Here is a 20,133-nt window from a genome sequence, read left to right as displayed (position 1 = left end):
TGTCAGCACAGAGCCCGACGCGGGGCTCGAACTCACGGACCGTGAGATCATGACCTGAGCGAAGTCGGACGCTTAACTGACTGAGCCACCCAGGCGCCCCCCCACCTCAGCTTTATTGAGCTATACTTTACATACAATTAAATTCACTTTACTATAAAATTACAATTTGATAACTTTGGGCCATTATTTATGGATGTATAACCACATCATGATCCCAATATAGGATATTTCCGTCACCTCAAAGTTTTTTCTCCTTTGCAGTCAACCCTCCCCTCATCCCTGCCCTCAAGGCCACCACTGATATGTTTTCTGTCAATATTGTTTTCCTATGTTTTTTTAATCCACTTGTCTGTTGGTGGATACTTAAGTAGCTTCCACTTTTTGGCTGCTATGAATAAAGATGCCATGATCATTTGCCTACAAGTCTGTGTTTGGAAATGTGTCTTAATTTCTTCTGGGTAAATCCCTGTGAGTGGAATTGCTGGTGCATATGGTAAATGTATCTTTAACTTTGTAACAAACCGCTAAGCCATGTTCCAGAGTGGTGGTGCCATTTTGTGTTTACTCCAGCCATGCCTGAAAGTTCCAATCGCTAAGCATCTTTGCCAATACTTGGTGTTAATGGGCTTTTAAAATTATTCTTTCTAATAGATATACTGTGATAACCCACTGGGGAACATTTCTCTAATGACTAATTCTGCCAAGTATCTTTTCATGTGCTTAAGGAATGGCTATCCATAATCTTCTTTGGTAAAAGTATGTGCTGTTCAAATCTAATTTATTTAAGAAATTGTGTGGCTTATTTTCTTATTATTTCTTAGTATTTTCTTTTCATTTGTCACATGTGTATTGTGAATACTTTCCCCAGGTGGTGCTTGTCTTATCACTTTTTAAACATTTTCTTGAATAGCATTTTCTTTTTAATTTTGGTAAAGTCTACCTTATTGCTTTCAAAAAATGGTTTGTCCTTTTTGTATCTTATAGAAAAGAAAGAAAGAAAGAAAGAAAGAAAGAAAGAAAGAAAGAAAGATCCGTGCCCAAAGTCATAAAAACTTTCTCTTATGTTTTCCTCCAGAAGCTTTAAACTTTTAGCCTTTACATTTAGGTCTGTGATCCATTCTGAGTTATATTTGTGTATGTACATTAAGAGTAAAGGGGTGCCTGGGTGGCTCAGTTGGTTAAGCGTCCAACTTCAGCTCAGGTCATGATCTCGCAGTCCGTGAGTTTGAGCCCCGCGTCGGGCCCTGTGCTGACAGCTCAGAGCCTGGAGCCTGCTTCGGATTCTCTGTCTCCCTTTCTCTCTGGCCCTCCCCTGCTCATGCTCTGTCTCCCTCTGTCTCAAAAATGAATTAAAAAAATAAAAATAATACAAATTTAAGAGTAGAGACGCGAGGGCGCCTGGGTGGCTCAGTCGGTCAAGCACCGAGTTTGGCTCAGGTCATGATCTCATGGTTGGTTTGTGAGTTCGAGTGCCTCATTGGGCTCTGTGCTGACATCTCAGAGCCTGGAGCCTGCTACGGATCCTGCGCGTCCCTCTCTCTCTGCCCCTCCCCCTCTCATACTCTGTGTGTGTGTGTCTCTCCCTCTGTCTCAAAAATAAATTAATATTAAATCATTAAAAAAAAAAAAAAAGAATAGAGATAGGGATGCCTGGCCAGCTCAGCCGGTAGAGCATGCAACTCTTCATCTTGGCCATGAATTCAAGCCCCATGTTGGCTGTTGAGATTACTTACAAAAAAAGAAAAAAATTAAGGACAACTTTCTTTCTATTTTGATATTCAGGTGTTACAGCAGCGATTGCTGAAAAGGCTATTGTTTCCCACACTGAGTTATTTGGCAGTTTGGTTGCAAATAAATTGACAATATAACTGTGAGTCTACTCCTTGGACTCTCCCTCTCTTTTTTTTTTTTATTGTCTTGATTACTATAAGTTTACAATAAATCTAAGAACAAGTGGCCCTCCAGGGGCGCCTGGCTGGGTCCGGGGGTAGAGCATGGGACTTGGAGTCCTATGTTGGGTGTAGAGATCACTAAAAAAAATAAATAAGCTTTAAGAAACTTCAGATAGTCCTTCAATCTTGTTCTTTTAAAAATTGTTTTTAAGCCTTTATATTTAAAGCCCAACCTATAGTTGGGGCCATGCTGACAGTTTCTGTCCCTGGACTAGTGTTTAGACATTTATATTTAATAGAAGTATGGTTATGGCTAGGTTTATTTGTTTATTTTAATGTTTTATTTATTTTTGAGAGCAGAGGAGGGGCAGAGAGAGAGGGAGAGAGGGAGGCACAGAATCTGAAACAGGCTCTAGGCTCAGCTGTGAGCACAGAGCCAGACGCGGGGCTCGAATTCTGACTGCCAAGATCATGACCTGAGCTGAAGTCTGATGCTCAACCAATTGAGCCACCCAGGCACCCCAATATCAGTTTCATTTTTTACCTATAATTGCTTTGTTTTGTTTTATTTTATTTTATTTTATTTAAGTGTTGTTGTTGTTGTTGTTGTTTTTTTTTTTTTTTTTTTTTTGAGAGAGAGCGCGAGAGCAGGGGAAGGGCAGAGAGAGACAGAGACGGGAATCCCAAGCAGTCTCTATGCAGCAAAGAGCCTGATGCAGGCCTTGAACTCATAAACCACAAGATCGTGACCTGAGACGAAGTCGGATGCTTAACTGAGTCACCCAGGCGCCCTGTTTTATTTTATTTTAATTTTTTTTTTTTTTTTATAATTTTTTTTTTCAACGTTTATTTTTGGGACAGAGTGAGACAGAGCATGAACGGGGGAGGGACAGAGAGAGAGGGAGACACAGAATCGGAAACAGGCTCCAGGCTCTGAGCCATCAGCCCAGAGCCTGACGCGGGGCTCGAACTCACGGACCGTGAGATCGTGACCTGGCTGAAGTCGGACGCCCAACCCACTGCGCCACCCAGGCGCCCCTATTTTATTTTAATTTTTTATTTAATCTATTTATTTTTTTAAGTAGTCTTCACCTCCAGCATGGAGCTCAACGCCGGGTTTGAACTCACAACCCCGGGATCAAGAGCTGAGCTGAGATCAGGAGTCAGATGCTCCGGGCACCTGGGTGGCTCAGTTGGTGACGCAACTGACTCTTGGTTTCAGTTCAGGTCATCATCTCACGGTCATGATCTCAGAATCGTGACATTGAACTGTGCTGGGCGTGGAGCCTGCTTGAGATTCTCTCTCTCTCCCTCTTCCTCTGCCCCTCCCCTGCTAGTGTTCTCATTTTCTCTCTCTCTCTCTCTCTCTCTCTCTCTCTTTCTCTCTCTCTCAAAATAAATAAATAAACTTAAAAAAAATGCTCTAGGGGCCCCTGGCTGGCTCAATCAGTTAAGTGTCTGACTCTTGATTTCGGCTCAGGTCATGATCTCACCATTCGTGAGTTCGAGCCCCACGTGGGGCTCTGTGCTGACAGTGCGGAGCCTGCTTGAGATTCTCTCTCTTTTTCTCTCTGCCCCTCCCCACCTCTTATATGCTCTAGAATAAATCTCATGATACATTGCCGTTACTTTTTACGTAGAGTCAATGATCATTTAAAGAAATGAAGAAGTAATCCTATTCCCCACGTTTGAAACATTTCTTAGGCTCTTCCTTCCTTTGCGTAGATCCACATTTCTGCTTGCTGTTATTTTCCTTCTGTCCAAAGAACATCCTTTGACATCATCTCTTTCAATGTCAATCCACTGGTCACAAACGTACTTGGCTTTTATTTGTCTGGGAATGTGTGTCGTCTTTGCTGCTAGGTAAAGAATTTTCGCATTTTTGTTTTGATTGCTTTGTTCCTTTTGGCACATAAAAATATCGTAGCCCAATGTCCTCCAGTGTGAATTGTTTGTTAAAAATTTCAGTCATTCTGGGGCGCCTGGGTGGTTCAGTCGGTTCAGCGCCAGGCTTCGGCTCAGGTCATGATCTCCCGGTTCATGAGTTCGAGCCCCGCGTTGGGCTCTGGGCTGACAGCTCAGAACCTGGAGCCTGCTTTGGATTCTGTGCCTCCCTCTCTCTCTGCCCCTCCCCTGCTCGGTCTTGCTCTGTTTCACAAAAATGAATAAATGTTAAAAATTGAAAAAAAAATTGAGTCATTCTTATTTTTGTTTCCATGTATGTAATGTGTCTTTTTCCTCTGATGTTTAAAAAATATTTTTTTCTTTATCTTTGGTTTCTGGTTTATTTTAGTTTTTTGAAATAATCTCCAAACCCCACATGGGACTGCAACGCATGACCCCGAGTCAGAAGTTGCACGCTCCAGGGCCTGAGCTAGACAGATGCCCCCCTAATACTTTTTTTAAAATTTATTTTTTAATTTACATCCAAGTTACTTATAGTGCAATAATGATTTCAGGAGTAGATTCCAGTGAGTCAGCCCCAATGGATAACACCCAGTGCTCATCCCAGCGAGTGTCCTCCCTAATGCCCCTTGCCCATTTAGCCCATCCCCCCACCCGCAACTCCCCTCCGGCAACTCTGTTTGTTCTCTGTATTTAAGGGTCTCTTAGTGTTTGTCCCCCTCCCTGCTTTTATATTATTTTTGTTTCCCTTCCCTTATGTTCATCTGTTTTGTCTCTTAAAGCCCTCATATGAGTGAAGTCATACGATTTTTGTCTTTCTCTGACTAATTTCACTTCGCATAATCCCCTCCAGTCCCATCCACGTAGTTGCAAATGGCAAGATTTCATTCTTTTTGATTGCTGAGTAATACTCCATTGTGTGCGTGTGCGTGTGTGCGTGTGTGTGTGTATATATATATATATATACCTCATCTTCTTTAGGCATTCATCCGTCGTCGGTGGACATTTGGGCTCTTTCCATCCTTTGGCTATTGTCGATAGTGCTGCTATAAACATGGGGGTGCATGTGTCCCTTCGAAACAGCACACCTGTATCCCGTGGATAAATGCCTAGTAGTGCAATTGCTGGGTCGTAGGGTGGTTCTATTTTTAGTTTTTTGAGGAAACTCCAGACTGTTTTCCAGAGTGGCTGCACCAGCTTACATTCCCACCAATGATGCAAAAGAGATCCTCTTTCTCCGCATCCTCGCCAACATCTGTTGTTGCCTGAATTACTGTTAGCCATTCTGACACGTGTCAGGTGGTATCTCATTGTGGTTTTGATCTGCATTTCCCTGATGACGAGTGATGTTGAGCATGTTTTCATGTGTCGGTTGGCCATCTGGATGTCTTCTTTGGAGAAGACATGTCTATTCATATCTTTTGCCCATTTCTTCACTGGATTATTTGTGTTTTGGGTGTTGAGTTTGATAAGTTCTTTATAGATTTTGGATACTAACCCTTTATCTGACGTGTCATTTGCAAATATCTTCTCCCATTCCGTCGGTTGCCTTTTAGTTTTGCCGATCGTTTCCTTCGCTGTGCAGAAACTTTTTGTTTTGATCAGGTCCCAACAGTTCATTTTTGCTTTTGTTTCCCTTGCCTCTGGAGACGTGTTGAGTAAGAAGGTGCTGTGGCCAAGGTCAAAGAGGTTTTGCCCACTTTCTCCTTGATTTGATGGCTTCCTGTCTTACGTTTAGGTCTGTCATCCATTTTGAGTTTATTTTTGTGTCTGGTGTGAGAAAGTGGTCCAGGTTCATTCTTCTGCATGTCGCTGTCCAGTTTTCCCAGCACCACTTGCTGAAGAGACTGTCTTTATTCCATTGGATATTCTTTCCTGCTTTGTTGGATTAGTTGGCCATATGTTTGTGGGTCCATTTCTGGGTTCTCTATTCTCTAATTCTTTAGTTATAACATGACTGGGTATGCTTTTCCCTATTTTTTAAAAAAAGAATAATACCTTTTTTAAAAGTGTTTATTCATTTATTTATTTTTGAGAGAGAGACAGAGAACATGAGGGGGAGGGACAGAGAGAGAGAGAATCCAAATCAGGCTCCAGGCTCCGATCTGTCAGCACAGAGCCTGATTCAGGACTTGAAGTCACCAACCATGAGATTATGACCTGAGCCGAAGTCGGGTGCTTAACCAACTGAACCACCCAGGTGCCCCTGCTTTTCTCTATTTTTTATTATTCTTGGCATTCATTGAGGTTCGTAGACCTGTGGGTTTATGGTTTTCATCATATTTGGAAATTTTTGGCCATTTGGCTTTGTTTGTTTGTTTTTGTTTGTTTACAGAGAGACTGAGCGAGTGAGCCAGTGCTCAGGAAGGGGAAGGATACAGAGAGAGAATCCCAAGCAGGATCCACGTTCAGCATGGAGCCCCACTTGGGGCTCAATCCCACAACCATGAAACCATGACCTGAGCTGAAATCAAGGGTTGGATACTTAACCGACTGAGCCACCCAGGAGCCCCTTGTTTGTTTAGTTTCTTTTTCTTTTCTTTTCTTTCTTTCTTTTTTTTTTTTTTTTGGTCATTCCTTTTCCTCTTTCCTTATGGAGCTCCAATTATATGTATGTTAGATTCTGATATTATCCTGCGGGTCACTGAGGTTCTGTTCATCCTGTAAGCATTCTTTGTCCTCTGTGTGTTTCACTGTGGATAGTTTTTATTATAAAATTTTTTTTTTAATTTTTTTTAACGTTTATTTATTTTTGAGACAGAGAGACAGAGCATGAATAGGAGAGGGGCAGAGAGAGAGGGAGACACAGAATCTGAAACGGGCTCCAGGCTCTGAGCTGTCAGCACAGAGCCCGACGCGGGGCTCGAACTCACAGACCGTGAGATCATGACCTGAGCCGAAGTTGGACACCCAATCGACTGAGCCACCCAGGCGCCCCTAAAATTTTCAATGTCACTAGTGATCTACAATTCCCAATGTCTACTCTATTGCTAAGTCCATGCAGGGAGCATTTTTCATACTGTACTTTTTGGATTAGAGGTTTATGTTTTATTCTCCCCCGTTTCTCAGCCGCTGGTTTTTGGCCTGGCCTGGTGGATCTTCGCCATATGCACGCGCAGTGACATTCAGCAAAAGACTCATGGGGACGCTTATGAAAATTTATAAGTTCTTTCTCGAGATAGCTCTCTGATCTCTGCTACATTGTTCTGAAAATTCTAGCCACCTGGACCTCCCTCATCTCCCGTCTTTGTCCCCTCACTTCATGAACCTGTTGTGCTCTGTTTGGGTTTTCCCGCCTAATCACAGTCCGGATGGTGCCTACAGTATTTTAGCCAGTTCTCCTGCTGTTTAGCGTGGGAGGGCAAGTCCCATAGCAGTTACCTACTGTATTCTTTTAACAGTTGGTCAGGAATCTGTTGCATGTATATGCCAGAACTTACACATCCAGTCTCCAGTTTTTTTCTGTACAGTTGGGTAACCTCTAAGGAGTTATGTAATACTTCTTACCATAGGCCGGTTTTGCCCGTAATTGAACTTGACACCGATAGGATCATATCATGCACACTCCTTTGTGTTGGGCTTGTTTCCTTCCACATTGTGTCTGTGCAATTTATCCGTTTTGTTCTGTGTATTAGTAATCTGTCCTTTTTCACGGCTGCGTAGTACTCCACGGTATGGTGGCCGCAAAGTTGTGCATCCATTTTCTGTTGATGGACATTTGGGCTATTTTGGATTTTGGACTAATAGAAATACAGCTCCTCCGAGTCTTTGGTGGAGGTATTTCTGCATTCTTGTTGGGAACAGTAGTGAAATTTCTGGGGCATAGGGTCTACGCGTGTTATCTTTAAAACATAACAGCCAGGAGTGCCTGGCTGGCTCAGTCTGTGGAGCAGGTGAATTTTGATCTCCTGCTCCTGAGTTCATGCTCCGCGGTGGGGGTAGAGTTTACTTAAAAACAAAAACAAACACAGACAGCCAGGCAGATTTCCAAAGAAGCTGTGTAGTATTACATTCCTACCTGGACAGGAAGAGCAAAACTTCGGGTGCTCCACAACATTACAACTCTCGACAGTGTCATTCTTTCTGATTGTAGCCATTCTCCTACCGGTACAGAGGCGTCTCATTGTCTTTTAAATTGGTGTTTCTCCGATATGACCAAAGAGATAGAGCAACTTTTGCTTTTTATCTTTTGGCCACTGGGGCGTTGCCTTTTGTGAAGTGCATGCCATATTTTAACTGGGTTGGTTTTCTCTTCGTGATTTGTAGGAATTTTTGTTTTGCTCTGCTTTTGTGGATTAAAGTCCTTAGTCGGATGTATAAACATTGCAACTGTCTCATCCCAGCTGGTGGCTTGCCTTTTTGCTCTGGTAGGGGTGCACGCGGAGGGCGGGCGCCGCGTGTCTCGTCGCCCGGCACCCACTAGGCCCCCACGAATGTGTGCGGAGCCAACCGGCCTCGCTGGACCTCCAGCTCCCGGCCTCCGTTTCTCCACGTGGACATGTTATTCCCGTCCGGCCCGTGTCACGGGGTTTTCAGAGACGCGCTGGAGGCACCGCATCCGCTCCCCGCTGCGTCGGGTTTGGGGCTTCTCGAGCAGTGTCAGCTTTTCGATTCAGGAAAGGCGGAGCTGGATTCCTTCCCAGGAACTTGCCTGAGAAGCTCCACGTGGGAGCCCCGCCCACAGCAGGCCCCACCCACTGCTGTCACTTGGTTCAGGGGCGGGGCAGGGAGGGCGCTCCTGGGGGGCGTGGTTAGAACCCGAAACAAGGAAGTGGGTGGAGTTATGGGGGCCGCTGGCCAATGACAGAGAAGAGCCCTAAGTCGGAGCGTGCGAAGCTAAGCGGACGGTGAGGGCGTTGTCTGCGTTTCCATTGGGCGGCAGGCGTCGCCAGGGAAACGTGGTGGCCTGGAGATGTAGGGGCGGGGCCCTTGGGGGAGGCGGGGCTTCCGGGGGCGGGTCGCCGGGCCTGGGCTCCTGTCGTCAGCTGACCCGCCGCCATCTTGTCCGCCATTTGCCAGCGGCGCGGCGCGGAGCCGGAGGGGAGCGGGAGTGCGAGCGCGGCCTGCGGAGCGGGTCGCCGCCGCCGCCGCCGCCGCCGCCGCCGCCGCCGCCGCCCCGCGGACAGCCGCCGACCTGGCCTGGGAGCCCGCGCCACCGCGGCAGCCGGCAGCGCAGCGCTCCGCGGGCGGCAGGCGCGGCCCCCGGGCCCCCGCACGGTGCCCTGCCGCGGGCCTCCCGGGGCTCGAGCCCGGCGGCGTCCGCCGCGATGGCCCTCAAGATGGTCAAGGGCAGCATCGACCGCATGTTCGACAAGAACCTGCAGGACCTGGTGCGCGGCATCCGCAACCACAAAGAGGACGAGGTGAGCCGGCGCGCCGCACGGGGCCGGCCTGGCTCTGCCCGACCCCGACGCCAGTACCACCCGGGACCCCGACTCCGGCCTCCTGCTCGCCCCCGAGGCCTCGAGCCCCGCCTGCTTGCGACCCGGGCCGCCGCTCGCCTCTTTCTGCCTGAGCCTCAGTTTACTCCTGGCAGACGCGAGCAGCGATTCTCAGGACCTCCCGTACCTCCCGTGTGTGTCGGATCACCTGGGGGCCCTGCCGCTGGGTGCCCTCCCCCCCCCCCCCCGTAGTCTCGGTTTACCTTCTGGGCGATGGAAGCCCGCCTCCCCGTCGCCGCAGGTGGCCCGGGAAGAGACTTTGGAGGGCTCTAACTCCGCTCCAGGCCTCTGGACTCCTGGTTGGGGGGCCCTCCTCTCCGCGGGCCGCTCCCGGAGGAGCCCATAATGGGATTGGTACGCGTCCGGGTGGCCCTCTGGGGCCCGGTCCGGGAATCGGGCCTTGCCTCCTGGGCCCGCGTCCCCGGGAAGGTGGAGCCGCCCCTCTTAGGGAGGGAGGGGAGACCGCGGGAGCCCTGACTCAAAATAAGGAAGCCGCTGGGGGGTCCTGGAATGGGGAAGCCGACTTCAACCAGAAAGCCGAAAGTCGGGGCGAGGAAAAGGCCGTCCACAAGTAAAATCGTAACCGTGGGCACCGTTTCCTTCCCTGCGCCCCTCCCCCCAGCCAGTGACCTAGATTTGAGAGGAACGGGGACGGTCAGTGGCCACCAGGCCGCCGGCTTCCTTGAGGAGGTGTCAGCCCACACTTGCACAGGGGGTCACGAAGGCGCACCCCGCCTTCCCAGGTGGAGGGGGAGGCTGCCCGGTGGCGGGCGGTTGTTGCGTGCGGTGCGGGTCCCACGGGTCCCACGGGTCCCACTGCCCGACGCCATCGGCCCTCCTCACAATGGCGCCGGGGAAGTCGGGCACGCCAGGGTGGGAAGTGCAGGGAAGGGAGGGAATTTGCCCGAGGCACCCGCAGCCCCCGGGCCGTGTGCCGCCGGAGTTCCTGCCGGCGTTGCACTTTTTCAGAACGGGCGTGACCTCGCTGGGCGGTCATTTGCACCCTCCTATCCTTCCTTGGCTGTCCCTGGTTTTGCACCGTTAGCCGCTACCGCTCACAGGGGTGGTTACGGTGCGCGTCTCACTGGGTCCTGGCCTTCAGGTTCGGTGACGGGAGAGGGGCTGGTTGGCCTGGGTTTTGTCTCTCCCAGCTGGGAGGGGCCGAGTGAATCTGCAACCTGTTCACACCGCACGTTTCTTTTGTGCGCTGGTTCTCCTCCTGATTTCCCTGGGTCAGCGGATGTCGCTGGGCCGCCTGTTCTGGGATTGCGAGGAGGCACCGAGGCCGCTCCAGTTCGGGCGCCTGGTGTTTGGGGGAAGCACGCTGTCCCCGGGCAGTTCCCTGAGCCGAAGTTGATTCATTGAGAATCGCTGGCACCTTTCCGCGGGCTTGGAGCCCTTTCCACGGGGATGCTGGAGGGGGAAGAGTCTTCGAAGGCCCGTGTCTGTGTGGGTCCTGCCCTCCACCTGTGGGCGATTCCCAAAGGACGTGGTGTGTTGCCCCCCCCCCCCATTTCCTCGTCAACAGATCGGGGTGACCTGGAGGCTGGTTGCTGGGGTGTTTCTCTAGTCGCCTCGCCGCTCGGCTGCTTCTGCACCCTCTGGCTGCACTGGGTCCTCCCCTGCTTCCCCACCGCACCCCAGTGAGGACTCGACACTAGGCGCTTTCTCCGTGGCAGTTTAGCGCACTCCAAAGTTGGCTTGATGATAGGTTTTAGCCGAAATCTTCGGTGCGGCATCCTACAAATGAGGCTCGACGGGGCCTTGAAAGGCCACGTGGAAATGCAGCGTGATCTCTGGCGATTCAGTCGTGTGGTTGCACATCGGGAGGCTTGCGTCCAGGTTCTCGGGCTTATTGACTGGGTGACGAGGGAAGTGCCTCTGATACAAAGTGGGGGTGGCAGCGTCTGGGTGGCTCCGTCCGTTAAGCGTCCGACTTCGGCTAAGGTCGTGATCTGGAGGTCCATGGGTTCGAGCCCCGCATCGGGTCCAGCTCTGCGCTGACAGCTGGGAGCCTGGAGCCCGCTTCGGATCCTGTGTCTCCCTCTCTCTCTGCCCCTCTCCCGCTTGCACTCTGTGTCTCTCTCAAAACAAATAAGCGTGAAAAAAAACATTTTTAAGTCGGGTGACAGCCACCCCCTTCGAGTGCTTCTGAGGATGCTGTGGGTGACGTAATGCAGGTTTGCACCAGGGCACCCACGAAGCTGTCTGCTTGGCTGTTTCCAGACCTCAGCCTCTGACCCCTTAGTGGGTTGTGAGTTCAATTTAACGAGTTATGTTGAAAGAGAAGCTAGAAAATCCCAGTCCCACATGCACATAGAGTCACTGCCGTTCATTGAAGCTTATTTCAGCTACGCGTGTGCATGCACGCGTGTTGGGTTATTACGGAAACACGTCTCTCAAAATGAGTCCAAAAAGTTTGAAAACAATGGTCGAGTTCATATGTGTCTGGGGTGCTTAGTTTATTTTTAATCCTTAAGACACAGCACAAATAATGTTGGCAGGGAGGGCAAAATCCACTTATGGATATCCTTGCTTCTAAACTTTGGATATGACGGGGGGGGGACCCCAAATGACTTCTAAAGTTTGTGTTTAAATTTTTTTTAATGTTGATTGTGAGAGAGAGAGAGAGAGAGAGAGAGAGCAGGAGTGGGCAGCGAGAGAGGGAGAGAAAGAAGCCTAAGGAGGCTCCGCGCTGTTGGTTCAAAGCCCGACATGGGGCTCAAACCTACAGTGAGGTCATGACCTGAGCCAAAGTTGGATGCTTAACCAAGTGAGCCACCCAGGCGCCCCTAAGTTATTCTTCTGGGTACTCTTCATATTTGGGGGAAAGCTGCTTTTTCAATCTTTTTAGGTTGTAAAATCACACCCATACTTTTAAAAATGTACTCGATGTTTATTAAAGAAATGGGGGAATGCTCCTTCCCTGTAAATCAGTTTGGGGTATGTGTTTTGAGTGGTTTTTTCTGTGCTGAGAAATGATGGGCATTTCCGAGTGTTGAGGTTTCGTTCTGCATCCTGGGCGCCTGGCCACGCCCAGTGGTGGAGCGGTGACTCTTGATCTCAGAGTTGTGAGTTTGAGCCCCACTTGGGTGTAGAGATTACTTGAAAAAAAGGTTCTTTTGGGGGCGCCCTGGTGGCTCAGTTGGTTGAGTGTCTGACTTCAGCTTGGGTCATGATCTAACGGTTCATGAGTTCAAGCCCCACATTGGGCTCACTGCTGTCAGCACAGAGCCTGCTCTGTCCCCTCCCTCTCTCTGCCCCTCCCCTGCTCATTCCCTCTCCCTCCCTCCCTCTCAAAAATAAACAAACATTTAAAAAAAAAAAAGGTTCTGTGTGCATCTTGCTTGTAGGGTCGTGGTCCTTACTGACTGCTTCCCAGGATGCAGTATGTGAAGACGCCCCACGATATTTTTAACATCTCCCTAGTCTGGATGTGCTTTAGTTTATTTGCTTGCTTGCCCCCCCCCCCCCCCCCCCGACATTGAAGTGGCTTCACATTGTTAGGCACAGTCCCTGATTGGGTCCACTAGTATCTGAGTAGTGTTGTTCTGGCTTGGGTATAAACATTTCCAAACCACTTAACTGGTGTTTCAGAACTTTAAAAATTCAGTTTGTGTAGGGTAATATTTTGAAATGAGATGTAACCTAGGATTAAGATTGAGCTGTAGGGGCCTGGGGACTCCTGTCGGTTGAGCGTCTGACTTCAGCTCAGGTTGTGATCTCACAGTTTGTGGGTTCGAGCCCCGCGTCGGGCTCTGGGCTGACCGCTCGGAGCCTGGAGCCTGCTTCCGATTCTGTGTCTCTCTCTCTCTCTGCCCCTCCCCTGTTCACCCTGTGTCTCTGTCTCTCTCTCAAAAATAAATAAACATTTAAAAAAAAAAAAAGGCTAAACTGTATGCAAGAGCTCATATTCTGTTGTTTCTCATCTCAAAAATGGCAGTTTCCTGGGGTTCAGCCCAGGAGGTTTGTGGGACCCGCCAGGCTGTGAGGTGCATGTAGAACCTAGATGGGATCGGGTCTTGGGACCGTTGTTGAAGCACGTATCTCGTCTGGCCCAGGGCAGGCCCTCCGTTTGTGAGAGATCCTTTTGTTTCAGTGACTTCTAGGGAGAGTAAAGATATGAAGTTTGAACTGAGTTCTTTTCCTTTTCTTTCTTTTAAAAAAAATTTTTTTTGATGTTTGTTTATTTTGGGGGGGTGGGGGAGAGAACAAGTGGGAGAGGGCCAGAGAGCAAGGGAGACACAGAATCCAAAGCAGGGTCCGGGCTCTGAGCTGTCAGCACAGAGCCCGACACGGGGCTCGAACCGACAAGCCATGAGATCATGAACTGAGCTGAAGTTGGATGTGTAACCGACGGAGCCACCCAGGCGCCCCAGTTTTTTTCCTTTTCTTTAATAACATTGGTCATTACCCTAAATCAGGATCTCTCCCTCGGCACTGCCGACATTCAGGACTGGATCATTTTCTGGGAGGCTGGCCCAGACTCTGTGGGGGTTGAGCAGCATCCCTGGCCCCGCCCACTCGATGCCAGGAGCACCCTCAGTCTGACAACCACAGATGTCCCCAGACATGGCCCAGGAGAATCTCTGACCCAAATTGATAAGAAAAATCTCCCTGAATTCCGTAACATTCTTCCCTTTATCCGGGCACCCTGTGTTTCCCACGTTGTCACCATGTTGTTGGACCTTGTGGTATTGTGATACTGGAGATAGGAGCTCCTGGGTGGCTCAGTCGGTTGAGCGTCTGACTTCAGCTCAGGTCATGATCTTGTGGTTCGTGGGTTCGAGCCCCGCGTCGGGCTCTGTGCTGACAGCTCGGAGCCTGGAGCCTGTTTCGGATTCCGTGTCTCCCTCTCTCTCTCTCTCTGCCCCTCCCCTGCTTGCACGCTGTGTGCATCTCTCTCTGTGTCTCAAAAATAGACATTAAACAAAATTTAATTTAAAAAAAAGGAAATCTATATTTTGGTCCTCATCCCTGGCTCTAGGCAGAGCTTCTAAAATCTTTGTAATTTCCTAAGCAATAAAAGTACTAGGAACATCCTCGTTTATTTTTTGGTCTCTGACCCTGTTCCTGACCCTGAGCTCCTAGATCTCTCGGCATTTCCTGGGTGACAGGAGTGACTTTTGTTCTAATGAGATGACTTGGTGGCTCCTGGGTGGGCCATCTTCTGGGAGGGGAGATGGGCCAGGGATGGAATTAACGACCTCTCCCGCCTGGGTGATGACGCCTCTGCAAACCTCTCCAAACTGTGTGTTGGGGGAGGGTCTTGGTGAAAGCGTCCCCGTGCTGGGAGGGCGACGCGGCGGCTGGCCCACTCCTACACTCGGGACCCTCCTGGAGCCCTCCCTGTCATTTGTCACACCCTCTGTTACGTACTCGACTGGTAAACGTGACCGTGACCCGGCCATGACCGGGTGCTTCCCTGGGTTCCCTGTGCTGCTTTGGCACCTTAGCCGGGCCCGAGAGGAGGGGGTCTTTCAGAGCGCGGGTGACCATGTGGACGGGGCTCTGTACTGACCAGGCGGTGTGGCCACCTGACGGCGTCACAGCCGGGTCCGGGTCGTGCGGGGACCCACCCTGCGTGTGGCAATCGAGGAAGAGTGTTCGCAGGCAGACGCAGAGGGTGTGCTTTCCAGATTTGCTTTGCTCCTCATCCTCGTAAGTTGCGGGGTGATGGCACATAGCACGTTACACAGTTCAGTTAACGTAATTGCCTGAAGTTCTTTGAGTGAACTGCTTTGCTGGTGAGTTTATCACCTAACCTCGTGTCCCTGCCCGGTGCTTGCTTCTGCCTGCACCGAGCTCTCTGCCGCTGGCTTCTGGCCGCTGCTCCGGCTGATCTCGGCTCAGGTCACGATGTCGTGGTTGTGAGATCGAGCTCTGTGTTGGGCTCCAGCCTAAGCGTGGATCCTGCTTGAGGTTCCCTCTCTGCCTCTCTCTGTCTCTCTGTCGCCGAAACAACGGTGCGTAGCTGTCAGCACATTGTCACTTTAGGACACTTCCGTCACACCCAAAAGAAACCCGTGTCCGTCTACAGATACTTCCCCACCCCCTCCCCCAGCCTCCTGGATCTGCTTCTGTCTTCATGGATTTGCATCGAAGTGTTTTGAAGAGCATTCCTGCCCCTTAGGTGGACCTTGGTACCCCTTGGTCGTCTGTCCCGTGTGAGAGCCGAGGGTGATGCGGGCCACGAAGATGACAAGAATGACCTTGATTGGCTGCCAGGCACCGCCTGTTGTGTGTGCAGGGTTGGGGGTGGGGGGGGGAGCTGGGAGGCTGCCGGAGTCACACCGTCTCCAGTTACTGGGACCGAGTGGGTCTGGGGCGGCGTGTGAGGCCTTCCCCGAGGTGGCCGCGGCTCCTCTTGGCCGCAGGGGCGTTGGAGCCCGTCCAGGGCAAAACGCTAGCGTGGCGTCCTGAGTTGTCGCTGACACTCGAGTGTGGTCGGTAGAACAGCTTCCTTCGTTTCCCAACTGACTTTTCCTACGTTTTGGGGTCAAAATGTATCGAAATGATGGTGATGGTGGTCAGCACCCTGGTTGTTCTTCATAAGGCGGAGAAAGCCGTCCCCACCCTGTCCCAGTTGTCGTGAGGACTTGACATTTTCTGGTCTGAGAAACTCGAGTGGCTCGGAACACTGACTTACACTCCGGCAGAACCTCCCGTGCATGCCAGGCTCTGGGGGTCTCAGCCCGTAAGGGGCCCCGGGCTCACGCTCATGGACAGGGTGGTGTGGGCTCCAAGACCCTGAGCCGGGGAGCCAGTGGGGCCCGCGGACAGAGCTGACGTGTTTGGGACAGTCCAGAGAACCTTGTGAAAACGTCAAGGGCTGGAGGAAGTGTGCTGCCCCTTCAGCAGGTGAGCGGATGGACGAACTGGCCCACGCAGGTGACAGACCGTGGCCCACGCAGGTGACAGACAGACCGTGGCCCGTCCGGCACTAAAAACGGGCCATCGAGCCGCACAGAGACACGGGGGAGCCTCAGACGCACAGCACTCGGTGACAGAAGCCAGGCTGAGGAGGCGACACACGGGGTGGTTCCCAGTCCGGGATGCTCTGGACGAGGCAGGACCGCGGAGGCACGGCTGCCGGGGTGGGGGAGGGTGAATGGGAGGAGCACAGGAGTTTCGGGGCCGCGGGTCTACTCCGGACGACACCGTGGTGGTGGGCAGGTGTCCGTGACATTCGTCCGAACCCACGGGGTGTGCCGCACCGGGAGCGACCTCGTGTCCGCTGTGGACCGTGGTTCGTCACGTTCGGTGCTGGGTGGGGATGTCGATAATGGGGCCGCCGGTGCGTTTATGGGGAGAGAGTGCTGCAGGGAATCCTGCTAGGTGGCCAGGGTCGAAATGGCTACTTACAATAGACCTGAGGAGTCCTGTAGAAGGGAAGTTTGTGTCCTTTGTTCGAAATTAAATTCTCTAGCGAAGAAGGTGCAGAGAGGGCATCGTCCCTTTCAGTGCTCGGTTTGCTGTTTGAGAGTCCGAATCATGCTCGCCCCTCCGATTTCTCTCTTTTTCACTAAACGGCAAGGATACGTAGCTATTCGTACCTTAGGCTTTAAGCTCTTTCTGACGTAGGTTTTTAATAGCGTTGTCTGGACGCGGATCCCGATCCGCCCGCCCACCCTGACCAGCCTGTTCCTTGTTAGTGATGTTGCGTGTAAATGAGAGATTAACGTGGCCACGGGGCTCCGCTTGCCTTCCTTCGACTTGCTGCGACCCCGTTCGAGGTCAGTCCTGAATCCTCCTGCGTGAGCACGTGCTCTCCGGTCCTTCGTCACCTCCCCGCCTTTCCCAGGTGCGCGGGCCGCGAGCCAGGCGCCTCCTCTCTACCCACAGCTCCAGTTCAAGCAGGCTCACGTGTCCCTCCGCCCGGGAGTGCCCCGAGGTGCAGGGACAGATGTCATCGGCCTGGCCGGTTCAGCCAGTGCAGCACGTGGCTCTTGATCCGCGAGTTTGAGCCCCACGTTGGGCATAGAGATTACCTAAATAAATAGATAAATAAAGATTCTCTCCTGATCTTCAGTTTTTGGCCCTTTGACTTGGGGATGTGTGGGTGTGGTTTTCTTTCAGTTTTCTGTTGGTTGGTGCTGAGCTTCTCGAACCTGTACGTGTACATCTTTCACTGAATGTGGGGAGTTTCAGCCGTTCTCGTTTCAGACGTGTTCTCTGTCCCCCCTTCCTTTCCTGGGACTCCGATTACATGCCTGTCCTGCCGCGTGCTCTTGTCCCACAGACCTGGGGCTCTGCCTCTCTTTCCTCGAACTTTTCTCCCCTTCAGACCGGACGGTTACTATTGTCGCACCTTCCAATGCGCTGACTTCTCTCTCCAGCTCCAGTTTGCCCTTCAGTCCGTTCCGTGCATTCTTTGTTCCAGAAATTATCTTTCTGGAACCTCCGCTTGCTTATTTTATACCACTTGTGTTTGCTGAGAGTTCTCCTCCTCCTCTTTGTGAGCGCCTCCTTTTTTCTGCTTCCTGAGAGCACGGTCACAGTGGCCAAGCTGCGGCCTTCGTGTGCTAATTCCATCCTTTGGGCTACCTCCAGGCCAGTGTTCGTGGATTGTCTCTTTTTCTTGGGTACGGGTAACATTATCCTGTTTCTTGTTTTGAGTAGCTTCAGACCGAATCCTGGACGTTGTGACTGATACGTTTTTGGAGGCTCCAGACGGTGTTATTTTCTCTGAGGCGTGTTGACGGGGGGGGGGGGGGCAGGGTTACTTTAAGGGGCAGTTAGCTTGTTGTCTGGGCTGAGACTCCAGCTCTGCCCTCCTCGCTGTGGGCAGGGGGCGGGTGCAGTGTGTTCGTGTCTTTTTGCTTTAGCTGGAACGTGCCGTGCATGCCTAGCTCTGGGGTCAGCCTCGGATTTGGGCTGAGTTTCTATGTTAGCGTGTGGGCACCATCGCCCCCCCACCAGTTCCCCGCCCCCTGGGATTTCCTTCCTTGAGTGGCAGCTGCCCCGTGTTCTGGTTCTGGAAGCCAGGAGCCCCAGGCCTTGGCTGCTCTGTGGGGTGCTGGAGATAAAAGCCAGGAGAGACATTACCCGGTGCTTTTGTGTCTCCAGATAGTTTTAAAGCCGCATCTGGGGGAGCCTGGGACTGATGGGAGCTCCGTGGACGGCGGCAGAAGTGGACTCTGGCTCTCCCGAAAGCCGGGGTGGGGAGGTCCCTAGACTGTGTGCAAACGCGTCAGCAGCAGCAGAACATTTGAGTTTGTGCTTAGGGGCCGTCACGAGTCCTGCCACCGCACGGTCGGCCCCCCCGTTCTTGAGTGCGCGCCTGGGAGCGCTGCCGGGCCATCACCTGGCCCCGTCTTCCGTGCGTAAGCGTGAGTCCCCCCACACTTGTCACTGTCTGCCTGTTCTTTCCATTTCATTCATTCGTTCATTCATTCATTCAGAGTAGGCTCCGCGCCCAGTGTGGGGCTTGAACTCTCGACCCTGGGATCAAGAGTGGATGCCCCACCCATTCAGCCAGACAGCCCCCTGTTTTTTCCCCTTTTACATGGCTAACGGTCATGATCCAGGATGCAGGAAGGGCCATCTGTGTGCAGGGACAGCAAGTGAAGATTCCCAAGTGGGATTTAGTAACCGGAAGCCTGTTGGAAGGATACAGTGACACTCGCTCCATTGCCCCGACTCTCGGTCGTAAAATATTCATGAACTCCTCCCTGGCTGAGAGAGGGCTCCGATGGCTCCTGTCTCCAGGAGCCTGTGCTTCAGGCAGAGGAGCGTCTCGGGGCCGAGCGGGGTGTGGCCTTGGGGGACGGGAACGGGGACGGGAACGCAGGGTGCACGGCCAGCATACAGGACACTTGGAGCAGGAGTCCGCCACGGGCTTGCCACCCTGGTCTCTCGGGACGCTGTCGCCCTGGGGACGGCATCCAGGGGCTGACCACTGAGTCCTGCCGGCAGGTGCCCAACCGGGCACATCCTAGCGGTGGTTGCTGTTGGCAACATAACAGACGGGAGGCTCCTCGTGCTGCATGGAGTGCTGGGCACGTGCGGGGCTGGGGCACTGACCCTACAAACTCGTTCCGAGCCCTGCGGTGGCCACTCGCTTCGTGGCTCCTCTCTGAGGCCTCTTCGGGGCAGGGGTGAAAGGAGCCTTGCGCCCCCCCCCCCCCCAGAGGGGCACGCCAGTGGCTCTTGACTTCGTGTGTCAGTACTGCTTCGGGTCAAGCCCGTTTGAGTGGTAGATGTGCTGAATCAGCAAGGAAACCCAAGGGAATCCTCAGACCGTGTCCCCGCAACCCCTGCGGCGTGACTCCTGGAGTTGAAAAGGTGGGCAGTTTGCAAGTGTCCATCCTTCAAACGGATAAACACGAGGTGGCCTACGTGTGTGTGGGGGAGACCGAGCAAGGCACAGACCCTGTGCTACCGCGGGCACGAGCCCCGCCATGGTGCCCGTTGAGAGAAGCCAGCGGGCGCCACGGAGACGCCCAGATGAGTTCGCTGCCGCCAGGGCAGGACCGGACGGGAGAGCTGGGTGTCGAGCAGCCCGCGTCAGCGGGTGGACGGCGGGACCTGGGGGTTACTTCCGCGCCTTGTGCGAGTTTCAGTGCGAGCTGTTAAAACTAGAGGACCCCGTGCCTTAATGTTGTTCTGCGTTGAAGTTCTTTTTTAACTTTTAAAGCGCTGCGACACATAAAACCACCGCTAGGGGGCGCCTGGACGGCTCAATGAGAAGAGGGCATAGGATTCTTGGTCTGGGGGCTGTGAGTTAAGCCCCGCGTTGAGTGCAGACGTTGCTTAGAAAGAAAGAGAAGGGAAACGTCAGCTGTGCACACAAGTTGCGAAAGTGGAATAACATGTTGCGGCACCTGCTTCCGTGGCAGGGAGTCCGGCTCTCGCCGTCGTCCTGTCCTCTCAGGACTGAGGGGCCCCCGGGC

General features: G+C 52.1%; 1 protein-coding gene across 3 annotated transcripts in view; it reads left to right on the top strand.

Moving 5' to 3' along the window:
- Nucleotides 1-8,979: 8,979 nt before the first annotated feature.
- The window catches only part of AP3D1 (adaptor related protein complex 3 subunit delta 1), a 37,188-nt gene continuing 26,034 nt past the window's right edge, over nt 8,980-20,133 (top strand). The window contains exon 1 of one of the 3 annotated variants that reach the window (XM_042977631.1): nt 8,980-9,160. In XM_042977631.1, coding sequence (XP_042833565.1) covers nt 9,065-9,160 — 96 coding nt within the window. In that variant the 5' untranslated portion in view covers nt 8,980-9,064. The remainder of the gene's footprint in view (nt 9,161-20,133) is intronic. The other 2 variants (XM_042977630.1, XM_042977629.1) reach the window with 2 other exon arrangements.

This window comes from Panthera tigris, chromosome A2 (genome assembly GCF_018350195.1).
Source record: "Panthera tigris isolate Pti1 chromosome A2, P.tigris_Pti1_mat1.1, whole genome shotgun sequence".
Taxonomy (NCBI): Eukaryota; Metazoa; Chordata; class Mammalia; order Carnivora; family Felidae; genus Panthera; species Panthera tigris.
This window is presented reverse-complemented; position numbering and strand designations above follow the sequence as displayed.